Source organism: Pelodiscus sinensis, chromosome 14 (assembly GCF_052426305.1).
Source record: "Pelodiscus sinensis isolate ZL-2025 chromosome 14, ASM5242630v1, whole genome shotgun sequence".
NCBI lineage: Eukaryota > Metazoa > Chordata > Testudines > Trionychidae > Pelodiscus > Pelodiscus sinensis.
In genome coordinates, this window is record NC_143065.1 from 10,289,784 (window position 1) to 10,315,055 (window position 25,272).

Consider the following 25,272-nt stretch of genomic DNA (forward strand, 5'->3'; position numbering starts at 1 on the left):
GGTGCCCCAGAGGGAATGAACAGAAACAGGGAATCCATTCCCACCTTCTGACAGGCTTGGGACACCCGCCCTGCCCATCCTGGCTAGTTGCCACTAATGGGCCTTGCCTCCATGAACTGATCTAGTTTTTGCTGAACCCCGTTGGTCTTGGCCTTCAGCATCTTATGGAAAAGAGTTCCCGGAGGGATGTTAATGAGTGTAAACATGTAACCACAGAAATGTAGTGGTTACATATTCCTGTGGGGGAGGGCGTGGGAGCTGGCTTTTAAGCTGGCTCTCCAGGAACACCAGCTCATGGTCTTCCCCTGCCCCCTCTGTCCTGCTGCCTCTGTATCAGAGGCAGCATGGCAGGTGGCTCTGCAGGAGCCCGCATGTGCAGGGAACCAGCATCCTGGCTTGGGGAGCTGGGGCCCCTGCATGGAATGGAGAGTTAAGTGATGAGTCGTTGTCAGTGTACTAGAGTACATGGTTAACCTGTGGAATTTGGGGATGACTGTGTTGTGTGAAGAAATACTTCCTGCCTATTAATGTCACTTGGTGACCCCTAGTTGTGTTATGGGAAGAAGTAAATTCTTCGTTCACTCTGTCATTTTATGGGCTGCTCTCATATTCTCAGCTGGAAAGTCCCTGTCATACTCTCTCCTCATAGGGCAGTTGTCCATACTGCTAGTCACTCTTATTGCCCCTCTACTAATTATGGGTTGGTGGTGGGTGGGGGTGTGTGGTGGTTTTTGCAACGAACCAGGCAGATGTGGTCTCAATATTCAAGATGTGGGTGTAACATGGATTTGTATCCAGAAACACTCTTCGATCTTCTCTGTCCCTTAATGATTCCCAGCATCGCTGACTGTTCCACACTGATCTCTTTGGTGACCTAGTCTCAACGACTCAAATCTTGTAGCAGGCAAGCTAGACCCAAGCTAGACCCCATTTTACATATATAATCAGGGTTGTTTGCTGACTTTGCTTAAGAACCTTTGAGTCCTTGTCAACGGCTTTCTGGGAATCTAAATGCTCTATAGCCACTGGCTTGTCTCCCTTGTCAACAAGCCTCAATTCTTTGTTTTTGTAAAGGGAAAAAAAAATATTGACTATTCGTCAGAATTTTCTGGAGAAGATTCCATTCCCTACTATTGCTTCAATCAGAGTACCCAGTAGTTAGATTTCCTGGACCTTTAAATAAAATCCTCTCTGGACTGTCTCTAAATTTGTCCCCATCTGTCACGAAATGTGGCCCCCAGAACTGGACACAATAAATGTGTGCAGCTGATACTTCTAAGGGGAGTACTTGGTCGGTCTGTCCTTCTTGAATTTCATCATCCGGGACTGGATGGCATTCATCCAAGGGTTCTAAAAACTTAAATGGGAAATTGAGCTATTATCTGTGATTTGTAACCTATCCTTTAAATCTGCTTCCGTACCTAATGACTGGAAGGTAGCCAACGTGACACCAATATTTAAAAAGAGCTCTAGAGGCGATCCTGGTAATTACAGACCGGTAAGTCTAACTTCAGTACCGGGCAAATTAGTCGAAACAATAGTAAAGAATAAAATTGAAGCATGTAGAAGAACATAATTTGTTGGACAAAAGTCAACATGGTTTCTGTAAAGGGAAATCCTGTCTTACTAATCTGTTAGAGTTCTTTGAAGGGGTTAACAAACATGCGGACAAGGGGGATCCAGTAGCTATAGTATACTTGGATTTTCAGAAAGCCTTTGACAAGGTCCCTCACCAAAGGCTCTTGTGTAAATTACATGGCCATGGGATAAGAGGGAAGGTCCTTTCTTCTTTTGAGAACTGGTTAAAAGACAGGAAACAAAGGGTAGGAATAAATGGTAAATTTTCAGATTGGAGAGGGGTAACTAGTGGTGTACCCCAAGGGTCAGTCCTGGGACCAATCCTTTTCAACTTATTCATAAATGATCTGGAGAAAGGGGTAAGCAGTGAGGTGGTAAAGTTTGCAGATGATACCAAACTGTTTAGGATAGTCAAGACAGAAGCAGACTGTGAGGGACTCCAAGAAGATCTCACCAAACTGAGTGATTGGGCAACAAAATGGCAAATGAAATTTAATGTGGATAAGTGTAAAGTAATGCACATCGGGAAAAATAACCCCAACTATACGTACAGTATGATGGGGGGCTAATTTGGCTACAACAAATCAGGAAAGATCTTGGAGTTATCCTGGACAGTTCTCTGAAAACGTCCACGCAGAGTGCAGCGGCGGTCAAAAAGGCAAATAGGATGCTAAGAATTATTAGGAAAGGGATAGAAAATAAGACCCAGAACATCTTACTGCCCCTGTATAAAACTATGGTACGTCCACATCTTGAATACTGTGTACAGATGTGGTCTCCTCACCTCAAAGATATTTTGGCCTTGGAAAGGGTTCAGAAAAGGGCAACTAAAATGATTAGGGGTTTGGAACGGGTCCCATATGAGGAGAGATTAAAGCGACTGGGACTTTTCAGTTTAGAAAAGAGGAGACTGAGGGGGGATATGATAGAGGTATATAAAATCATGAGTGGTGTGGAGAGGGCCGATAAAGAAAAGTTATTTATTAGTTCCCTAAATAGAAGAACTAGAGGACACCAAATGAAATTAATGGGGAGCAGTTTAAAACTAATAAAAGACTACACACTGTGTGAAGAAGAACTTTCAACCTGTGGAACTCCTTGCCAGAGGAGGCTGTGAAGGCTAGGACTATAATAGAGTTTAAAGAGAAGCTGGATAAATTCATGGAGGTTAGGTCCGTAAAAGGCTATTAGCCAGGGGATAAAATGGTGTCCTTGGCCTCTGTCAGAGGCTGGAGAGGGATGGGAGGAGACAAATTGCTTGATCACTGTCTTCGGTCCACCCTCTCTGGGGCACCTGGTGCTGGCCACTGTCGGTAGACAGGATATTGGGCTAGATGGACCTTTGGTCTGACCCAGTACAGCTGTTCTTATGTTCTTATCCTGTTCACCTCAGGCCACTTCTTCAGTTTGTCCAAGCCAATCTGTTATAACCCTGTCCTCCAAAGCACTTGCAACTCCTCCTGGCTTGGTATCCTCTAAACTTTAAGCATGTGTCTATGTGCCATCATCTACAGCGGTTTTGAAGATATGGAATAGAACCAGTCCGAAAATGGATCACAGTGGAATCCCACTCATTAGACCCTTCTAGCTTGATTAGAACCATTGAAAACTACTCTGGGAACAGTTATCCAGCTAGTTATGTGCTGGTTACGTGCCTATCTTGTAGCCCCATCTTATGGATTTCCCTAGTGTGTTCAATGTGTCATGAAACTAACAAATGCCTCACTAAAGCTTGGGTATACCACATCAGCTGCTTCCCCCTTGTAGGATAACAAGCCTTGTTGATCCAGTTGGTTTGATGTGATTTGTTCACAAATCCATGCTGTTACTTAACCCAGGAGTTCTGCTACAGGACAATGAGGTGCTGTTTCCACTCTGGGACAGAAGTGGGGTCTAGTGGGTTACTGCAGGGGCAGATACAACTGGGTTTCATGTAAGAACATCAGAACAGCCAAACTTGGTCAGACCAAAGATCCCTCTAGCCCAGTATCCTGTCTGCCAACTGTAGCCAGTGCCAGTTGCTTCACAGGAATGAACACAACAGGCAGTCGCTGAGTGATTCATCCTATCACCCATCCCCAGCTTCTGGCAAACAGAGGTGAGGGACCTGCAGAAGATGGTGTTGGATCTTTGCCCATGCTGGCCAGTAGCCATTGAGGGACTGACTTTGTCATGATTTACCGAATTCTTTTTTTAACCCTGTTTAGGCTAAAAACCTCCTCCTGGCAAGGGTCCTGCAGGTTGACTGAAGAAAAATGTTCTTTAATGTGCTGCCTAGTCATATTAAGTGACTCCTGGTTCTTGTGGTGGCTGAAGGAGTAAAACACTTCCTCCTTCAACTCTTTCCAGTCATGATTTAAAGCTGTTGTATCTTCCCCTTAATCATATCTCTTCCAATTTGAGATGTTCCAGTCATTCCGTAATCTCTCCTTATATGGACTGTGTTCAGGACCTACTTTCTCTTGCCCATCTCTATACCTTTACTAATTGCAGTTGGGTGATCTATTGAATACTGTGGGAAGATTAGAAGGGTGCACCATGGATTTATAGAGGCAATATTTTCTCTTATTAGGAAAGCAATAAGTGCCAATGTTCTTAGTTTGTCACTAGACATGGAGCAAACACTTTCAGAACTATCCACAATGATTCTATTGATGGGTTCCGCTAATTTAGGCCATCAGTTTATATGTGGGATTATATTTTACTGCGTTCATTACTCTATCTAGTGGGGTCCTGCAGGGCTGCCCCTAGGTCCAGTACTGGCCAGCCTCCTCGTTAAGGATGTGCCTAACGAAGTGGCGGACAAGCTTCTGATCCTTGCAGCTGGAAGGGATTGTGAGAATGTAGTTTGTTTGTTTTTGTTAAACTTGTCCTCCTGGATTGTCAGCCCTTTTGAGTGGGTCTGAATTCAACAAAGTGAAAGCCAATAAAGGCCAGTAGAAAGGATTTTTGTTTCCTCTCACTTAAGGACAAATCAAATGCACAACTAAAAATGTAGGGCAGGAGCAGCTGGGGGCTGTTGCAGACCAGAGCTGAAAGGGAACTGGGGATTAGTGGATCACAGTGGGCTGGCATTTCTGACTATTTCCATTGGGCAGGAATGGCAAACTGCAACCAGTGGGAGCTACAGGGACTGAGCTTATAGATGGCTGACAGCAGTAAAATATCTCCCACAACCCACCAGTGTGGGGCCACTGGCCACCCACCACTGTTCCAGGGTGTATCGGCAGGAGGCAGTTGTCCTACCAGTGACTAGGACCCAGGGGGATACTGGTCAGTCTTGGACTCTCCAGCTTGTCCACACCCTCCCTAAAGGTTGTGCTGCCCAAGAGGGAGAGCAACAAACGAAGGTGGAGAAAACCTGTCTGCCGAGGAAAGGCTGGGTGGGTTGGGCACAGGTCTTCGGGGGTTGGGAAGATTGGGGCATGACTTGAATCACTCTTCTCAAGTCTTCCTTACATTAAGGACAGTTAATCAATTGTTCATGTCCTGGGAAGGGAGGACCAGAGGCAATGGGCTTAATCTTCAGCAAAGGGAGACTTGGTTAGACCTGTAAGAGTAGCTGTGCTCTGGAGCAGGCTTCCCAGTAAGTCCCACAGTCATTAGAAGCTTTTAAGGACAAATTGGATCAAGCCCTGTTGGATAGTCTAGGCTTCTTCCTGCCACCACATGGGGTGCTGGACTTGCTGACCTTCTCCAGGCCCCTTCTGTCCCTATGCTTGTGGTTCTGTGGGATCCTTCAAGGTCTTGGTGCTGCCGCCCACAGTACGGGATTGAATGCCTCCTGACCAGAAGGTCTGGTCCAGAAGCTTGGTCTGGTTGAGCACCTCTGACCAAGGCCATGAGCAAACCCAGATGCCCTTTGACAGCAGGTCTAGCTGCCTCTGGTGTGAAGTAGGGATGTTAAACATCGGTTAACTGAATAGTCAGTCTAATGAGCTCTTATTGGTTACTTGACTATGTGATAGTCCCCGGGGGTGGGGCTGGCAGCCAGTGCACAATAGCCCCGTTCCTGAGGAGCCCCTACCACTTCATGCTGCTGCCTCTGGATCAGAGGCAGCAGCTTGGGGTGCCAGGGAGCTGGCCCACAAGGGCCCCAGTTTAAAAAACCAGCTCCCCTCACGGACCAGCTGCCCTGTCACCCTGTGCTGCCTCCTCTGAAAGAGGCAGCAGGATGGGGTGGTCTGAGCTCCTGGACCCGACATGAGCCAGGCTGCCTGCCCACCTGGCTCCTAATACACTTCAAATGCAGAGCCGCAGCTGGGGTAGGTCCCAGACCTGGTGTGAGCCAGGACTGAGTCAGACTCCTGGCTAGCCTGCTAAAAGTACTGGGGGGAGGGAAATGCATGTAGTCCATAGCATTATCCTATACGCTTTTGCTTATCAGTTAATTGACTGCACTATTGCATCCCTAGAATAAAGTTTGTGTCTGATCTGTGGCTGCAGAAAACCTCTCGGGCTACAAACTTCAGGCTGTAGCAGGTCTGTCCTGCCTTGATGGCTCTGTGGGTCAGCAGGCTGGACTGTCTTGCAGGCAGGCATGGGGCCAGTGGGGCATTCCATAGGCACTGTCGTGCTCAGGATTTGACATAGTGGCTGGACTGGCTTGCTATGGTCTGGGCTTCTGCCAACTTGCCGCATGCAGAAGTGCATTGCCTGTTGGTCCCCATGCCCCCTTCCTGGGGGACAGACCCACATGCCAGGCACAAAGCTGCCCCTTTGAGGCAGGAAGGGTGACTGCCTGGGGCCAGATGGTTGCAGCTGCGGGGGGGGGGGGGGGGGTTATTTTTGTGGGCCCTGATCTGTTCAGGGGTCACAACCAGTCAGTCACACTGTCTGGGGTGCTAAAAGCACCACGGGGCTCAGGCAGGCTGCCTGCATGCCATGGCCTCAGCCCACTCCCAGAAGCGACCCGCAGCTGGCATGTCTCTGCAGCACCTGGCCTGGAGTGTGGCAGGGAGGTGGCTCTGCATTGCCTGCACCAGCACCATTCCTGCAGCACTTGCGGGAAGAGAACTCACGGTGACATGCTGCCCCCCTCCTCCCACCAGCTAGGGGTGCACAGACATGCCAGCGGCTGGCCGTTTCCAGGGGCAGCCTGAGGCCAGAGCCTGCACCTCACACACTACCAGGTCAGAGCCCCTCACCCGCTCCTACACCCGGCCTGGAGCCCCCCTTCCCCCACGCTCTCCCAGGAGGGGAGTGACCGCTCTGAGGTAAAGAGTGGGCTGTTTTGAATAGACTCTAGCCCACAAGAGTTTTAAGCCTGAAATGTAGCCACAGAACAGCTTTGTTCACTAAAAGGCAGGGTTAGTGCGGCAGTACTAGACCCGGACACAACTGTGACTTGTGCTACATTACTCGTGTACTGGGGCCCCACAAATCCAGTAGTCGGGGGCCCATGGGAGACTTAACCCAGCCCTGCTGGAGCCTGCCTGGTGTCCTCAGGCTGCTCCAAAGACTCGTGGACGTGGAGGGTGGAGCCAGTAATTCAGTCTGGGCGGGCTGCGGCAGCCATCGGGGCCAATGTTGTCACCACTGCATGGTCACAAGCATGGTCTCCATGGGCTGTCCTGCTGCCACTTGACTTGGCAGCCCCTGCCTCAGGAGGGTTTTTGAGGCACCCGTACTCCCTCACTTCTCTAGTTGTGCTGAAAGCCCTGTGCAGTGTGTATGTGTGGGGTGGGGGGGGGGGGGCAAATTCCCTCAGGGAATGGCACTCCGGAGAGGTCTAAAAGCGACTGCCTAAGCTGCTGTGAGGCTGGCCGAGTGAGAGATGCTCTTTGGTGTGGCACTGAGCACTTCTGGAGAAGGCGTTGAGGCCCTGGATGGATGTCGTAGCAAGGACTGGACTCTTGCTGGGAGGCTGCCAGAAAGGGTCCCGGCAGGTCTGTAGCCCGCTGAGCACCTGCGAGTAGCTAGCACCCTGCGCTCTTTGGAAGCCGAAAGACTCTCCTGTTCAGTGTGGCTAGACACTTCCTGCATGGGGACAGAGCAGGTCTCGCTCCTGTGACCAGCAGGTTTCTCTGGGCTAGTGGAAGTCTGCAGCATCAATCCCATGGTGCCTGCTCTGGGCCCCCAGCAAGATGGCATCCGAGGCGAAGCAACTCACCTCGGAGCCCTCAAGCCAGGGTCTCGGGTCTAAGAAACGGCTCGGGCCCTGCTCTAGTGCCCAGGTCGTACTGAGGGGCTGGGCCTAGTGGAGCCAATGGAGCGCAGGCAGCTCTGGGGTGTGACAGCCATTCTACATGGCTCTGGGGTGCCAGCTACAGCAGATGCTGGCCCACTGCTTCCCGGGGCATTAGGCAGGAGGAGCTGCTGTGCCAAGGTGGGCCGGTGGCTTGAACGACCACTCCAGCTAGACGGGAAACTCCAGCCCCTTGCAGGAAGCTTGAATTCTAGGACTGGAGCAGCCAACTTCCGTGCCCGTACTGTGACAGACAGCGCTCCCGACTTGCCAGGAGCCGGGGAAAGGCCGGGCGCGCACAGGGTGGTGGATTGAGGCCAGCTCCCTGACATGCGCGTGGTACCTAGCGCACCAGCCTCTGCCTGCCGGTGCTCAGTGCGCGCCCCTCTCTCTTAGGTCCGGACGCTCTTTGTCAGCGGCCTGCCTGTGGATATCAAGCCCCGAGAGCTCTACCTGCTCTTCCGGCCGTTCAAGGTGAGTCGGTGCGAAACCAGCCCTGTAGGGAATGCACGGCCTGGCCGGCCAGCGCTGGCCGCTGTCTGCAGGGGGTTCCCTGGGGGAGGTACGGTGGGTCCGAGCTTGCCAGGAATAATGAAGGGACCTGGGCTGCTTCTGTGTAGCCCAGGAAATGCTCTTGTGAGCGAGCGAGGCCTCTAACCCTGGGGGCGGCTGGTCCCATAGCAGAGTCTCCAGGCATGGAGCAGAGGCTCGGCTATGAGCTTGCCAGCCCCTTGGCGCTCTGGCTGCTCCTGCCTCCCCCACGGCTCGTGCTTCGGTACTAAAAGCCACTGCGGGTGCTGCCTGTGCTCCCCGGCCCCGTGGGAAGCAAGGGAGCAGGCTGTGGCTGTCCCTCTAGATCCTGCTCACGGTGCTGAGGGAAGCCCAGAGCGCCCCCGGGGTGGAACGACCGGCCCTGGCAGGAGTCGGATTCCATGGGATGCTCAAAGTGGGGCCAGGGCCTTGCTGGGGGGTGGAGGGGAGAGGAGTTGAGTAGAGCTAACAGCTCCCAGGGCTCCTTCCCCTCTGTGCACCTGGAGGACAGGCCTGTTTCGGGGGTGGCTGTAGCCCCTCAGAAGGGCATGGACCCCCAATGCTGCAGGGCCCACCTGTCTCCAGCTAGGCCTGCGCCCCTCGGGCAGGCCAAGGCCTTCTGCTGCCAGGCACTACTGCAGGGATGTCTGGGTGCTGCCTGTTGTCAGTGACCCTGTGGGACCCTGGAGCCTTGCGTAGGGTCGCTTGGCCTAACCCGGCCCAAAACAACTCCTCCCTCCTGGACAAACCAGGGCATGTGACTGGGCCAGGAAGCTAGACCATGGGCTGAAACTGCTCCTGGCCTCTGGGCTGCATGGTCCAGGCTGGCGCCTTTCAGCCCTGCGGATCTGCCGCTTGTGCCTCACTTCCATGGGGCCCACACCTCCCACCTGGCCCTTGAGGGCTCTGTATACGCGACTGGCTGGGCTGGGTGTGGGACCACCAGACACAATAGCTGGCAGGGACGGGGTGGCCCATAGCTGAGCCTGGATGCCCTGAAGTCCCCTCCTGTGTCAGCCCACGGTAGTCTCCCTGGGCTGCTGGGTGAGGCTGGGAAGCAGGTGGCACCAAAGGGCAAGGCCTGCTCGCCAGGGCAAGTCTCACCCTCCCCACCGCCTGGCCCTGGGCTCTGTGCGCTCCTGCCAGGCCACGGCGGTACCCAGACCAAGTCACATGTCCCATCCAATGCTGCCTCTGTTCAGGCTCCTGGAGCCCCAAGTCCTGCTGGGGGCATTCCCAGGAAGTGGCTTCTGCTGCCCACTGCCTCTGTCCCGTATGTGCAGAGGGGAGGGTGGGGGCGTAAGGGGGGGGGGGTGCTGCTAAGGCCATCAGGGGTTGGGGGAGGAAGGGGCCTGTCCTCCCCACAGGGTGCAGCTGGATCAGCCACTGATCTCTGGGTCAGGAGCTGGTGGGGGTGGCAGGGTCCCTGGAGTCGGGCGCGCTGTCAGGGCCTGCCTGGGGTCAGTAACCGCCTGGCTTGTTTCTCTCCCTCAGGGCTATGAAGGCTCACTGATCAAACTAACCTCCAAGCAGGTAACGCTCCTTGCTCCCCTCCCGTGCACTCTTTCGTGGCTCTGGTAGAACAGCTGGGGCTAGGGGTCTGGGCTGGGGGAGGCTCCCACGGACCCTGCGGGCTGAGCTACCTCCCTGCAGTAGCTGCACCTGCCCCGGTGTGATTCCCAGGTCTCTGCACGGCTGGGTGGTGGCAGCGAGTCTCACGGAGCCTGGCCCAGGGAGAGGCCCACTGGCCACGTCTGGCCTGTGCCACGTCCTGTCTGGCTGACAACCTGCTGGCTCTCGCAGGAAGCCTCCGCAGGGGCTAGGCATGCTGCCCCTCCCTCCCCAGGAGTAAGCAGTCGGCTGCCCCATGTCCATGCAGCTCTTGATACAGCGTGGACACCAGCTGGCGCTGCCATCGGGCACCACCCCAGGGCCAGGAAGTGCCGGTGTTTTCTTTCCGGCCCAGTGCCCCACTGGTGAAGTCCCAGGCGACTAACAGGGCAGCCTGAGGTCCAGGTCACGGTGGGAGGGTGCGTACAGCTCTTCTGCTACTCTGAAATGTAGCTCGGCCCTGAGTTCCAGGCTAGAGCGGCTTCCCTGGCCGAGTGCCGTAGGTGTTGGCTCTGTGGCTGGCGGCGTGGGGAGGAGGCGCTCGCACCTAACCCACTGTTCTCTCCTCCAGCCAGTTGGTTTCGTTACCTTCGATAGCCGAGCCGGTGCGGAAGCAGCGAAGAATGCCTTGAACGTAAGTGCCCGTTGGGGACTCCAGCGGGGGCCTCGTGTGGCTGCCCATGAGGCTGGCCGGCTGGCCGCTCACCTAGTGCTGTGTCCAGCCAGTTGCCAAGCTGAAGGAACAGGGGGCTTGTCGGCAGCTCGTGGAGGGCCAGCGGGATACATCCCTGGAAGGGTCATGCCACCTGGCATTGGCCACACATGGGCTGCTGGATTGGATGGGCCTTTGGCCAGCCTGGGTGGCCATTGTGTCCTGGCCTCAGAAGCCTAGTCTGGCAATGACCAGCAGCTGCCCTGGGGCTCCAGCCTGTTCTGGAACTAGCTGCGCCCAAGGCAATGCGCTTCCTAGGCCCAGAGCACCTCCCCAGCTAGGGAACCCCTCGGGCGCTGCAGCGGGTGGCTGCAGAACTGGATTGGACTGGCGGGAGGGAGAGGATAACGCAGGTGGGTTCTGGCTCCCCGTGGTGGGATGGCCAGACACGCAGAGGGGCGTGTCCAGAGCGGTGCCCATGCTCTCCAGCATGCAGGCCTGCCCCTGCCCCGTGGCCATTCCCTTTGAACAAGAGCTCTCCAGCCTGTGCGGTGCAGAAGCAGCTGCAGTCCGTGGCAGGCTGCTCTGACGCCTGTGTGCCCCGTTTCTGCTCAGCCCACATCTTGCCTCGTGCTGTTGGCTAGATGGGAGAGACCCCACGGAATCTGTCCTCCAAGAGCAGCAGTGACCAGCGCCCTCGCGGGCAGACGGGAGGCGTACAGAGCCCTGGGCACCAGTAGATACACCCATGTGGTGGCACCACCATGGGGGGAGGGGGCGCGGCGGCAGGTGCTGCCTGAGCAGCCAGGAGACCGGTCAGCTCACCTGGCTTGCGGTGGGCTTGGGATGACTCGCCCTGTGGGGCTTCCAGTGAGGGCTGGCTCCACTTCCATCCCCGTGGCAGGAGGCACCAGCCAGGACCAATGGCCCGGCGGGCTCATGCAGGGGGCACTGCCCATGTGGAGAGACCCATACACACCCGGAACTCGAGCTAAGCAGCTGCTGCCTGTGGCTTGCTTGGGCTCATGCTCCTGTTTTCTCCACGACACTTGCAGCCTGGTGTCCCCACCCAGGGCTCCCAGGAGAGCAGCCGTGCCCAGGGCCAGGGCTCTCCTGTCTCTAGCCCAGTCGGACATGCCCTGGGCACAGTTGCCCCACCCTCTGACACGTGGCACTGCTGAGCATGGCTGGGGCCTGCCCCCATGTGCACTCATGGCACCAGATCAGCCACAGCTTGCTTGGGAGGAGGGGAAAGAGCTTGCCAGTTCTATGGGAGACTTGACCTGCTATGGGCCGCTCCAGTGTCCTGAGCTGCCCTGTGTAACTGGGTGGGCTGTGGCCCCTGGCTGGGAAGATGTGACTAGTCCAGCACTCGTCTGAATCCACCGGGGGGGGGGGATGGAAGCGGGTGCAGTGCAAGATGCTGTTCCCCTCCTGCAGGGCATCCGCTTTGACCCGGAGAACCCGCAGACCCTGCGCTTGGAGTTTGCCAAAGCCAACACCAAAATGGCAAAGAGCAAGCTGATGGCCACACCGAACCCCACCAACATCCACCCCGCCCTGGGCGCACACTTCATCGCACGGGACCCCTGTGAGTGCCCCGGGGGGCTGGGGGAGGAGGGACTCGGGTGTGGGGGTAGCTTCCCTCACGATCATGAATAGCTGTGCTGAGGCCTGCCCTCGGGTGTGCTGCTGTCCCTGCTGCAGGCTGCAGCCTGGCTGTGGGAAGGGCGCTGATATGGGGGAGTCCAGTGACACCTGTGGGTGCTGCAGGGCCTGCCGGTGGGCTCTGCGGGAGCAGCCAGCTCCATGGAGCACAAGGGTCGCCAGGGACACAGCACTGCGCGCAGGCTGCTGGAGGAGCTGCCATGTTGGCGGCTGCATTCCTGTCAGCCCCTCCTGCGCTGCCCCGGTGGGAGGGCTCACTGCTGGGAAGGGCCGGCATCCCTGTGCCAAGCCCCTGGGGCTGGCCAGCGGCTGAGCTGCGCCGGGTGTGAGGCGCTGTGCAGGGCACGGAGGCGGGGCGCTACCAGGGAGCTCCCATTCGCTTGGCGCTCTGCTTGGGCCTGCAGACCCCGGCACGTGTCTCAAACACTGTTTCTCTCACCTAGATGACCTGACTGGAGCAGCTCTTATCCCGGCGTCTCCAGAGGCCTGGGCCCCCTACCCACTGTACACCACAGAGCTAACCCCCGCCATCCCCCATGCTGCGTTCACATATCCAGCCGCTGCTGCCGCCGCTGCTGCCCTTCACGCTCAGGTGAGTCGCGCCCGGAGAAGCCTCCCGCGCCTGCTGGAGAACCATTAACTCGGAGCCTTGTTTGCTTCCCCCCCACCCCCCCGCCCATTGGCTTGGCCGTGGGTTTCGGCACCTGGCCCACCTGCTGAGCCATGGCGTGCACTCCTGTGCTGGGCCCTGCATCCAGGGCAGGCTGGCTGCCGACAGCAGGGGAGCCTGCCCTTGGGACGTGGCTGGCGGCGACCCACCCAGGTGGCTTCCTGCCCTGCAGGGCTGGGGAGGAAAGGTCTGGCAGACGGGTGAGCTGAAGGGTGGGTCACGGCTTGAGCCAAGTCCACTCTGCACGTGGGGCAGAGACTCTGCCGTTGACCCGTGAAAAGGAAAGTGTGCGGCCAGCTGGCTGTGTACCCCTCTCCCTGGGCGTGGAGGACCAATCCGGCTTTGTTCTGAACGGTGCTCTTGGAGCTAAAGTGGTCAGCCCCTGTGCATAGGCCGAGTCCCCTCAGACCACCAAGAATGAACTCTGCCTCGCTGTGCTGTAGCCGGGGCGGCCCAAGAACTCGGGTGCCAAATCGGAGAGCTCCACCCATCCAAGCCCTTCTGTAGCTTGCCTGCATGTGGTGATCCTGTTTCCAGCAGTGAGGTAGACTGGATGTGTCAGGGCACTTTGCTGATGTGACTCGTTGGTTACTGGTCTGACCATGTGTGGCTTGGAGCACTGCTTGAGGCACCTTGAATGGCCCAGCTGCAAGGGTAACCCTGAGGGGAAACTGAGGCAGGAGCTTTGGAGTCTTGTACCTGGCCCAGGCTCTGACTGGGACCAGATTGACACGTTTGCTGCCAAAGCTCACCCAGCTGGTGCATGCTGGGTACTCAGGCCTGCCCGTGAATCTGCCTTTCTGACATTAGTGTGAGTTTGGCTACAACCGGCTTTTAAACACTGTTGCGTTCTTGTTGGGCTTCTTAAGGTTGGTGTCTGACACCCTCCCCTGTTAAAGCCATGGAATTCCAAGGCTACTTGGAGTAAAATGGGGCTTGGGGGGAGGGTGTGCACCTCCGGGAGGCCCCCAAATGTGGCTGCTGTCACGGTTACTAATCTCCACCTAGAGAGTTGCCCTTAAACCCAATTCCAAACATGGTGAAGTTCTGGATACTTCTGCCTGCCAAGATGCCCTGTGGGGGAGGGCGCGTCAGAGCTTGCAGTAGCTTAAACAAGCTTTTGACGCTGATCCGGAACCCCAACGTTGCCAGGTACTTGGCATCCTCACGGGGTGGCAGAAGGAAGGTTCAGTGGTTAGAGCTCTACTGCAGCCATGGGAGATCAGGGTCCATTCCTGTCCTGTGCACAGCCTTGTGGGAGCCGGGCAGGGCTGTGTGCAGCAGGACAGGAGCTACTGGGGATACTTCCCCACCCCCGAACTGCCAGCTGTGTATTGCTGCTCAGTGTCTGGATCCAGCCGGGGCGCAGGAAGCTAGTCCTTGTTGCCGTGTGGTTCTGCCCCCTGCGTGGGAGGCGCTGGCACATGCAGGCTTGCCCGTAGCCTGCCCGTCAAAGGCTGAGCTCTGGCAAGACCGTCTCGGCCCAGCTGGGCCTCCCCCTTACTAAAGGGCCAAAGCCTGGCTCATAGGGCCACTAGGCCACCCAGTGGCTGCCGTTGGCCTTGGAGGGGGGGGGGGGGGGGCTGGGCTGACCTGGCAGTCTGTTCTGGCATGACCTGACAGCGGGGTGGGAGCGAGTCTGAAGTGCATGCCCACCCTCCATGGGATCCGGCCCTCCGTCTAGAATGGCTGAGTTCTGGCTCCGGCGGCTCCTCGAGCCAGGGTGGGGCGCTAGGGCCCTGGGAGATGCCTAGAGGAAGGATGGAAGGGAGCGGCTGCAACTGCTTCATACATGTCTTGATGGGCAAGACCAGCTGGAAGCCTGATCTATGCAGGCCCACGGGGGAGGCACAAGGGAGTCGGGGCCTAGTGATTCAAGGAGTCTGGGGCTCCTGGCTGCTGCTCCGGGCCCTTTAAATTGGTGCCAGAGCACAGGGTGCTCCATCTGGCTCTGAAGGCTGGGGGGGGGGGGGGTGTCCCCTTGCTGAGGGGGTGCCCCCTTCTGGGAGCATGGAGACCCATGGGGGCTGTTGGCTCCCTAGGACATGAGCTGGGGGGGAGCAGTGTCTATGCATCTCGCTGTAGGAGATCCACTCTGCCCCCTTTCGCTCAGGCACTCCGTTTCCGGTTGTTCCACTTCCAACAGGGCTGGTTTCTCGGCTTCCTCAGGTGCCCTGTGGGGCCAGTGGGTCGCACTAATGCCCGTGGGAGGCGTTCTGCCTGGTGGCTGGGGCCTTAGCTGCAGGACAGCCTGCTTGGCCCCACGGCAGTCACAGGGCTACTCTTCCAGACTGTCCCCGTGCAAGCGGCATTCCCTGGGCCTTTCCACGCAGGGAGGGAAGGAGCGTGGCAGGGGCTGTCTAACCCGACCCTCCTCGCGCTAGCTTGGCACCCTATCCTGAGGTGGGGGCTGTCCCCGTGCTGGCCTGTCCTCCCAGCCGCTCCCACAGTGCACGTGTGACCCGTAAAACATTAGAGTTAAACATGACTTAGCTGCTGGCAGCTCTGAGCCGCCGGCTCCCTCGGCTGCTGAGGCCTGGGTGGGGCTGCAGGGTGGGGTGACAGATGGGAGTGACTGTAGCGCCTGAACTGCGGCTGAAACCGCTGCCAAGTAAGTGGCCTTCAAACCCGGTTCTCCACGCACAGCAAAGCAGGCCATGGGCCGATGGGCCGAGGCCTCCGTCCCCGCTGGCCGGTGGAGACGCTGCTGAGGCAGTGACTGAGCACGCGGCTCTAGCAGGCTCCCTGCCAGACAATCTGGCACAGGGAGTGCTGGCCTGCCTTGATGGTCCCCTGCAGGATGGTCCCCTGCTGCCCCTTACCCCCTCCCTCATCCCCACCCCGGCCTGCTGGAGAAACTCCTGAAACCTTGGCTCCTGGCCTGGGAACACCCTACCAAAGGGTTAAACAACCCCAAGTAACATCAGACCTGGGGCCGGGGCCTGTCTGGGCGGGTGGCAGATGCCCATCCGTACGGGCCCTGCCCCTTGTGGTGTGGCAGCTGGACAGGTGGGTACTGGCTGCTTTCTTGGCTCTAACTTGAGGTGACTAAGGGCTCCGGGGGGCCTGGTGCACGTGCCCCCTGCTTAGCTGGCAAGGGGGCTCCTGGGCTGGCCGTAGACCTAACTCTGAACCTGACACTTTCAGTAACCCCCTTACGGCCCATCCCACTCGTGCCTGGACATTGCTGTATCCCGGCGCTGGCCCTCCCATAGTTGCCACCGTTGGCCAGTCACTGACTGAAATGAACCCGTCTGCCTTCCTCCCTCCCTCCCTCTCTCAAATCCCTCCTTTGATGTCCCCAGTGACCGCCAGCCATGATGCCAGCGCAGGCTAGCCCTGAAGCTCAGAGCTGTCCCTGGAGCTGGGCCACCCTAGTGATGCCTAATTGCCGCTAGTGGCGTGGCTGTACTACAGCTTCCTTCCTAAGCATGATGGCCCCCACATCTGGAAAGACTGGTAAGGTAACCATCCCTTCTCCAGGGCGCACAGCGGGACTTGCAAGCTTCTGCCCATCTCTGTAGCCCAGATCTCCGTGGCAACCAGTGCATGGGCCTCACGCTACCCACCCACCAGAGCCTGGGGAATGACATACCGGGCCTTCTTTCTAACCCACAGCTCCAACGTGGCAGCACAACATGGCACCACAGCATGGCACGTCTTCCGTTGAGCTCCCGAGCCAGCCGGGACTGGCTTGGTCCTGGCTGGGGCCGGGCAGAGGAACCTCATTGAACCATGGCAGGAAAAACCCTGCTGCTTGGGGTCAAAGGCGTTCATCTCTCCCCAGCCCCCCACTTCGAGGCCACCGGCCACACCCTTGTCTCACTCCTGTCACGTGGTGGGGGAGGCGAGCGACGTGACGCCGGAAGCACACGACTAAATTCTCTCCTGTGCACGTTCGAGAGCAGCACTTGTCAGGCACGTCCGGCAGACGCTCCGGAGGGGCTAGAGCCAGCCCCACCGCGGCAGGGCTAACCTTCACCTTTCCTCCTCAGTTACCTCAGGCAAAGCCAGCCCCTGCCGCCGGCTTGGCGCCTCTCGGCAGGCTGCTGGCCGGAAGGTGGCTCCGGAGAGCCTGAACAACGGGTGTTGAGGGTCTGGGGCTAGGCCGAGCAACCCAGCCGTGTGCTCCTGGGGGCGGGGAGAACGGGGGGGGGGGGGGGGTTCTGGGTGCTCCAGTCGAGCAGAGGGGTTAGTTGCAGCATCTGGGCGCTGGGCGGCTCTCCTGGCCTGAGGTGCAGGGAGGCTTTTCCTACTCCGGGCCCAGGCTGGTGTAGGGCCAGGACCCATGCAGCCTGTGGCTTAGGCACTGCTGCGGGCATGGCAGGTCACCTGGCCCCATACAACAGGGCCCTGGCTGGATTGAGGGACAGACTGAGCCAGAGATAACGGAGCACAGGCGAAGGGTCTGCTTTCGCCGCTACTGCTGCGGAGTGGTGGCCAATGCCCGGCCCAGGGGAGTGTGGGGCTCTGGCCGCATCTGTAACATGTTCAAGCCTGGAAATTCCTGCATCCCAGCTTCTGCTGGAACTGGCCTCCCACGAGGGAGAACCTCGCTGAGCTCCCTGCAGGCAGATGGGACGAACCTGCCTGCTTCTGGCTGCTCCCTCGCGTGACTGAGCGTGTCCTGCAGCTCCCCGGGCCTTACCCTGGCTTCTCTCGGCTGCCTCATCCTGCACAGCTGCCTTGGCAGGTCCTGTACGTAGCAGAGACCAGAAACGAGCGCCCCAGTGTTCCCCACGGACACAGCTGGAGAGCGGAGCATGAGGGGATGGACTCCAGCAACACATCCGGTCAGAGGCTGGCTGCGGCCGTCTCTGCACCCAGCTGCCTGGAGGCGATGGCTGGCTCCCTTCCCCAAGGCATGTCCCTGAGCCAGCTGGAGGTAGCAGAGGGATTCCTCCTTGCCAACACTCCTCCTCCAGACAGCGTGGAGGCCAATGGCCCTGGGGCTTCCCAGTGAATGGTGGCAGAGCCTGTCGCTGGAGGGGAAGGTCAGTGACTAGCTAACCCGTCTCCCTCCCAGTTGGCATTTCTGTCTTGCGCAGGCCTATGGGAGCCAGCCACTCGCTTGCTGGAGGACAGTGGTGGCCACAGGGCTGATGTGGAGCAACTGGTACTCTGGGGAGGTCTCATTGGTGCAGCCAAGCTCCCTCTCTGACTCGCTGGAGCAGGGGAGGTTCTGAGCAGTGGCTGGGACACAGTTGGCCTCTGAGGTGCAGTACCTGTGGAGAAGCTGTGACCGACCAGCGGGCAGGCCTGACTTTCTGCAGGCAACATGGCGGCACTCGTCCTCCAGAGCTGCCTCACGTCTGCAGGCCGGGCACGAACGTCTTCCAGTCCTGCCCCCATGCCCGTCGCACTCAGGCCTTTCCCGGCCCCGGGGCGTGAGTGCGTGTGGCCCCATAGCGCAGCGCCTGTGTGGGCCGGTCTGAACAGGCCTCGCGAAGGGGCCGGTTTGCTTAGTTGCCAGATGCAGGCCGGGGACGCTGGTGCCCGCAGCATCTAGTGACAGGCCAGAGAAGTGGCCGCATCCCCTATGTCCCGCTTGCTCAGGCCTAGCAGAGCTTCCTTCTGAGGTGGGGCTGGAAGGCTCCTGGCAACGCCTCTGAGTGACCAGCCGTGCCCCTTCCAGGGCTGCCACGGCAGGCGAAGCTCCTTCCTGTCCCCACAGCCAAGGCTGCAAGGGAGCTGGGCGCGGCGTGGGTGCAGCTCTCCTCCAGCTAGGCCCCTGGAGATTTACTGGGGCTGGATGCAGCCCCCGGATTGCCTGGATCTGGCCCTTGAGGCTTAGGGCCTCCCCCAGCATTGGGGAGCCTGCACTGGCACTCCAGCCCTTGGCCTCTGGCTCTTCCCCTGTGAGTCAGTGACCCTGACCCCAAAAGGTTCCTCACCCTGTCCTAGCCCCCTGGGAGCAGAGCTGAGTCGAGAGCCTGCTGCTGCTGGTGGGGGGCTGATGGTACCTGGATTTCCCCACCCCACTGGATGATGGTCACTTCCATGTTGCAGAGCAGCCTGGGCCCTAGATCCGCATCAGCTGAAAACACTTTCCCTCTCCCCCTCCTTGCTGGGCTCTGCTCACATCTTTTCTCTGGCTCTTGAAGACCTGTGGGCTGGGCAGGGTGGGGACCAGCGTGTTGCCCTGTGGCCAGCTGGACACACAGCCGCTAACTGCCTGTGGCTGGCTGTCCTGGCAGCATGTTCCTGCCTTTGCCAGGCCACGGGCTCGCAGCAGGTCAGGGCTGCAGCTTTTCTGCCCAGGCAGGGTCTGGAGATCAATAGCTGCCAGGCAGGATCTCTGTGGTGCTGGGGGCTCTGAGCTTGCCCCAGTCCCCCAGCCGGCATCCTCGTGGGAACTGAGGCGGACAGAGCTCAATGCACGGAGCTGCCGTACAGTCACTCAGGGCCTGCCATGGGGCCTCTGCCCAACCTGAACCTCTGATCTGCTGTGCCAGCTGGAGCTCTTCTGGGCCCGGTGAGGAGCTGCGCAGAGGACACGCTATCGGGAGTGTTGAGGTACCTCTGCCACCACTGAAGCCCTGTGGCTGGTCCATGCCAGCTGACAGCTCTCCAGTGGCTGTGAAGTGTCAGGCTTAGTTTGTAGCCCAGGGCCTATGAGATGGGAGGGTGCTGGAGCCTAAGTGTCTACATGGCAATTAAACAGCCAGTCCCAGGAGCTGCCTCCTAGGCTGGTTGGGTCTCTGCTGTGTGGACACATGCTAGGTGGCTGGCCTGGCCCGGTCCTTTGTGGGGGCGGTTTACCTTTGCAGCTGGGAACTGCCACACAACCTGTGGTGGGTCGGGTCAGTACCCTCCGCCCTGAACCTTCCAGTTCCTCCCACAGGCTGGGGCGTCTTCAAACTTGCTGACGTTTCCACGGCCCAGAATCGGGGACAGGCCTGGCTGGGGCCGCCTAGCTCAGCCCAATGCCGGGGAAGCCCTTGGAGAAGCAGAACACAAGATTCTGGCTCCTGGGCTGTCCAGCGGTGGCGTCTCTCCCTTGGACTCTGGAATATCTCGCTGCCAGAGCCGCAAGTAGCTGGCGCAAAGCAGGCGCGCAGGAACGCTGGTCCCTGACCCGCCGGAGCTGGTTGCATGATGCTCATGTCACTAAACCTCAACACGCTTTCTGGGCACAGCAGGAGAGCAAGGAATCCAGTGTTGACAAGAGCAGCTGCGAGCTCTCCTGGTGCCGGGGCAGGCTCACAGCTGGTCCCAGAACAGCCACTCCCCAAGCCACCAAACCCCAAGCTCATCCGTGTTGCGTTGTAAACCAGGGCCAAGGCCCGTGGGCCTGGATGCTGGGCACAGCTGGGTGTCTCGTCCGGCCCTGCACTTGGGCTGGGGTAAGCTTGCCCGGCTCCAGCCTGTCCTGACCCTGCTGCTGCCAAGCAGGACTGAGCGCAAGGGGCAGCAGGTGGGTGGCACCTTCCTGCAGCTGGCCACTAGCCGGGAGCTCAGCCATGGAGCCCGGTGCCCTGCCTGCACTTCAGGACTCGGTCTCCAAATCAGCTTCAGAGATGGCTCCTCCCTTCTGCGGAGGGGCCGTGCACCGGGCCGGCTTATTGCACCTTCCTGCAGCTGGCCACTAGCCAGGAGCTCAGCCATGGAGCCCGGTGCCCTGCCTGCACTTCAGGACTCGGTCTCCAAATCAGCTTCAGAGATGGCTCCTCCCTTCTGCGGAGGGGCCGTGCACCAGGCCGGCTTATTGCCTGGGCCCTCAAAACCCCTCCAGGCAGGTCCGTGCAGCTGGCTGAGCGGGAGGGAGGGCTCTGGCTCTCCTGCGGTCGGTGCAAACTGGAGGTGTCAGCCCACCTGCCTGCAGCCCTTGCTGTCCCCAGCGTGCCGGTGGCCCAGCCCATAGCGGTGCCCTGCCTCTGCTGGCAGAGCTCCCACATGAGAGCTGGGAAAAGTCACTGGATGGGCACCTACAATCCTGGCCTGGGCAGAGCTAGGAGGCTGCACAGGCGTCTGCCACGGAGCTGGGAAGGCCCATTTTGCCGGGACTAGCGGAGAAGGCCCTTTGCCTGCCGGCCCATCCATTAGAGGGCAGCACCATGCTCCTCCCTCATGTTGGTCTGGTTGAAGCCAGAGTGTTTGGCTCGGTGCCCTTTCGCTTGCCGACAGCGGGTGCGGCTTTGCCCTGCCAGATGCCAGCCTCACCCCCGACCAAGTGCCAGCTCCAAGGAGCACTTGAGCTCCGTGCACCGGGCCTCTTACAGCATCCGGGAGGTGCCGCTATCTGCTTCAAAGGGCAACGCTGCAGCTTTCCAGCAGCACACGACTGTCCTGGTGCTGCCAAAGCAACACCTCTCGCTCCTCCAAAGAGCTGGCGGCAGTGCACTGCCTCCAGACAGTCGTGCAGTGGGCTGGAGCGAGGGCCCCTGCCGGGAGTAGAGCTGTAGCCTGCCAGGGGTTACTCCCAGCTAATCCTGACAGTCCACTGCTTGCAACAGGCAGCCAGGAAATGGCTGTGTGGCTCTGTCACTAGGCTGGCTCCTGCAGGCCAGGAGCTCTGGGGGCCCACATACACACCGGGCCTCTCCAAGAGGGCAGGCTGGGAGGCACTAGGACAGGCAGCTTGGAGGTGCTGGGAATGCTGCTGCCTTCCCTATTGGCTGCACCTTGCTACATTCCCACTCTGGGCTGTTCACAGGACCTAGGTGCTGCCCTTCCCCAGGGCTGGCCTGTCACGATCCCCTGGTGCGGGGGAGCTCTGGGACATCAGGTCTTGATGTTGGCCAAGGCTCCCATCACCAGTGGTCATGGCTGTGCCAGCGCACACCCCTCCCCTGCACTGTGGACGTGGCCTTCACAGGGAAGTCAGAGTCCTGGCTCTGCTTCTCCGTAACATGCAGCCTCGTGCCCAGGATCAGCTCACCCCCACGGGCAGGCAGGGAAAGTGGATGGCTGGGTACCTGTTCTCCCCATCTTAGGATAGACTGGGAGGTGGGGTTGCTGGAACTGGGGCCCACTGAGTGAAGGGGGGGGAGCAGCAAGTGGGTCGAGTGACCCAGCTGTGCTGGCGGGACACCCCCCTCCTCGCCCATCTGTTCAAGCTCATGTCTGTGTCTGCCACTTTTCCTGGGGGGCAGGATTGACGGTCCTGGGAAGATGTGTGGGGGTGGTTCTGGTTCTACAGGTGATCCTGGAACCTGCTCCCACAGCTTCCAAGATCGCCAGTGTAACGGTGATGGACCCAGCTGGGGTCTTCAAACCATGTAGCATTCATGATGCCCCCCTGCCCTCTTGCTGGTGGCCTGAGCATCTTCTGCCGCTCAGTGTTGCTGCTCTTGATGAGGAGGTGGCAAGCAAGGGGAGGTGTCCCTTCCCTGTCTCCAGGTGCTGGAGCGGGCTGTGTGCAGCCGGGCGGGGGCGAAGCCATGTTCTCGGAAAGGCAGCACGCCGCAGTGCCGTCCCGCTCAGGGTGCAGCGCTACTGGGTCGCGGCGGGGGCCTGTGTGAGTCTGGATGCTGAGGGTTAGTATGGGCCTGAGCCCTCCCTGCCTTGCTCCATGTGAGACCGTGGCGTGGCCGAGGACTTCTTCCAGCTTCCTGTCCTGAGGCCGGGACTGCTGGGCAGTGGGACTCTGCTGCCTCCCACCCAGAGTCTAGGCATGCCCTTGGTTTTAGGGCTGAGTCCGTGGGAAGAAGTGTAGCAGGAGCGCCTAGGCTGCCCGCTGCCAATGAGTGGCCCGTGTACACAGACCGAAAGGCTGCTGGCAATGTGCCAGGTCTTGGACTCAAAGCGGAGTGGTGTGAAGCAAGTACTCTGTCGGTGTTAAGACCAGGACTAAAGTGACGTGTTTGGGCCTATTTTGGGTCTACAGCCCATGCTCCTTTTACGCTGCCAGGCTGGTGTTGCCAGTGTCGGTCTGGGAGGGGCTGCTAAGATGGGGGAGTTGGGGGTTAGTTAATAATTTCCAAATCCAGACCACTTCTGGCTCTTGGCTCAACTCCAAACTGGCTCGGAATCTTAGCTGCTAAGTAGGGAAAGAGGCTCCAGGAGGCTAAACCTATAAAATGGGATCTAGGAGTCTCCTGACTCAGGCCACAGTAACTTCACGGGCTCTTGCATGGTCACTCGTGCTGGGGTCTGGATTGCAGCCCGCAGCAGGCACTGATGGACAGCCTCAGGGCAGCTGTCTGAGACCCCATGCCCTGCGGGTCAGGTCTCGGTGCCAGGGTTGTCACAGTGGCCGATGACTTTCTCTTCCAGATGCGCTGGTATCCTCCCTCCGAAGCTACCCAGCAAGGATGGAAGTCCCGTCAGTTTTGTTAGTTCTTCAGTAAGTATCTTTGCTTGGCAGTGGGGCTGGACTGGTGTTGCTGTCCACTTTTTTTGGGGGGGGAAGGGGGGTGTCCCTGCTCTCTAGCCACCCAGGCAATGTTTGGCTGGAGTGACAAGTGTTCAACAGCCCTGTCTCCTACAGCATCCTGTCTCCTACAGCATCCTGTGCGGACAGTATAGTAGCAGTTTCCCTTGGTCTTCCACTAACGGAATGAGTTCTAGGGCCCTCGTTTCCCAAGAGCAGGTGTGCGAATGCGCAGACCTCGGTGCAAGGACTTTCTAGGGAACTTGGGTCCCATTAATGCTCAGTGTTGGCCTGGGTGCGTTGCACAGAAGGGCTGACTGACCCACTGGCTTGGAGAACCTTTAACGAAGAGTGAGTGTTGCTGGGCTAGCAGAAAGCAAGCTGGCCACAACTGTCCTCCAGGCCCTCTCCTTAGTTGGAGAGCCTGGGGAGCAGACGCTCGGGTGTCCCTCTAATGCATGGAAACGTGACCTCCTCAGCAAGGAGGCAGCCTGCCCTCTGTCCGCGTGACGAGGGGCCGTCTCCATGCCCTGAGCATCGCTCTGCTCTTCTGTTCCAGTGTCGCTTCTTGGCTGGTTCCCTTTGTCTCTCCATGGAGTGATGTGCCAGGGATGAAGCAGTGGATCCATCAGAATCCATCTGGTTTGTGGACGCTCCGCAGTAACCTCAGACGTCTCCTGGTACGGAGTTGTGGGCTTCCCCCGTTTAGACTGTGACTCTGTTCATACAACCCAGCTCTGCGGCCTGGGCTCCGCCCGGCCCCCCCCTTCCGTCCCCTCTTCATAGATCCCCCAGATGAGTTTCTCCTTTCTGTGCCGCCGAAGCCTGGATGGAGAGACTCATTGCTGGTTACCGCAGGCAGGTTTGTCCCTACCAAGACACTGGTGCCAAAATAAGACCTACCTGTACAGAGCAATACCTGTCGGCCGTGCCCTCGACTCTGCCACTCTGCTGAAGGAAACGAAAGACAATCAGTTTTGCATGTTTTCTGGCATGAATTTAAAACACTTTGTGTATGTGTGAGTGTAAGTTTGTTCTAGCGTTTGTGTAACCATAGCAACAGGTCTTGGCCTAACTATTGATCCAGCAAGGTTGGTTTTTTCTTTTTTCATCTTGCTTCTGTGAAAGACTTGGCTTTCAAAACTACTATCCTTGTTTCACCCCTCCTCATTTGCCCTGTAGTCTCCGGTCTCACCAGCAGATTTGAAAAACGTTTTCAAGTACAATGCACTGGGTTTCATTTCTTGTCTGTTCTCTCCTCTTGGTTTTTAAAGTCAGGGTTATGTTTTTCCCCCCTTCACTTAGATATTTTACAGCTGTTCTATATCTAACTTTTTCCTGCGTCCTTCCGATTGGAGAGATTCCAGTGTTGCCAAATCAGCTATCCTTATGGGAATTCAGAACAAAAAAGTACGAGTATTTTTGTACCATGTGTAATAAGGAAATATTTATGCATCATAAAGAACTTGTGTTTTGTGTGCAATTTATTAAAGAGAAACTGTAATCCTGTAATAAGTTAATGTTTAGTTAAAAGCTTGAAAGAAAAGTTTTTTCTGTAAACATGATTCCGTCAGGCGTAGTAAACAAACTGTGCAATTTTTGTTTTTATTTTAGCATCTTATTGCTTGGTATTGAAGTGCTTAAGTATTCTATACGACCATGGCTGTTTTGCTTGTATTAAGACTTCTGAGAATAAGTTGCTATAGAATTGCTGATCCTATGAGAATGTGAAACTGGATAATATATGAAATGCAAAAAAATATACCCAGAGGCTGCTGTGACTCCCTTCTGTTGTCTGTGGTGTCTTCTTCAGCTGAACACCAGGAATCTCAAAGCTCCTTCTGGCTTAGTGGGCCTCCCTCTCAGCTCTGTCCTGAGTGAGGAACCTGAGGCACAAGGGATGAGTGACTTTCCTAAGGCCCTAGAGCAAGTCAGTGGCAGAATGCAGGCATTCTGGGAGAAGTGTGCCAACTTCCTCACTTGCGTGGCTGGCAGTGCAGCGGTAGGCTTGTCCGTTCCCAGGCTGCAGCTTGGATTCCTTCTCAGGGGAAAACCCACAA

At 57.8% G+C, this 25,272-nt stretch overlaps 1 protein-coding gene across 2 annotated transcripts in view; it reads left to right on the top strand.

Moving 5' to 3' along the window:
• The window catches only part of RBPMS2 (RNA binding protein, mRNA processing factor 2), a 45,246-nt gene extending 20,248 nt beyond the window's left edge, over positions 1-24,998 (top strand). Inside the window, exons 2-9 of one of the 2 annotated variants that reach the window (XR_012895811.2) lie at positions 8,162-8,239; positions 9,791-9,829; positions 10,479-10,541; positions 12,000-12,150; positions 12,671-12,819; positions 16,203-16,356; positions 23,116-23,185; positions 23,772-24,998. Coding sequence is in view for 1 of the 2 variants with exons in the window: in XM_075897472.2 (XP_075753587.1) it covers positions 8,162-8,239; positions 9,791-9,829; positions 10,479-10,541; positions 12,000-12,150; positions 12,671-12,819; positions 23,116-23,178 (543 nt within the window). In the remaining variant the exon portion in view is untranslated. The remainder of the gene's footprint in view (positions 1-8,161; positions 8,240-9,790; positions 9,830-10,478; positions 10,542-11,999; positions 12,151-12,670; positions 12,820-16,202; positions 16,357-23,115; positions 23,186-23,771) is intronic. The other variant, XM_075897472.2, reaches the window with a different exon arrangement.
• Positions 24,999-25,272: the final 274 nt, after the last annotated feature.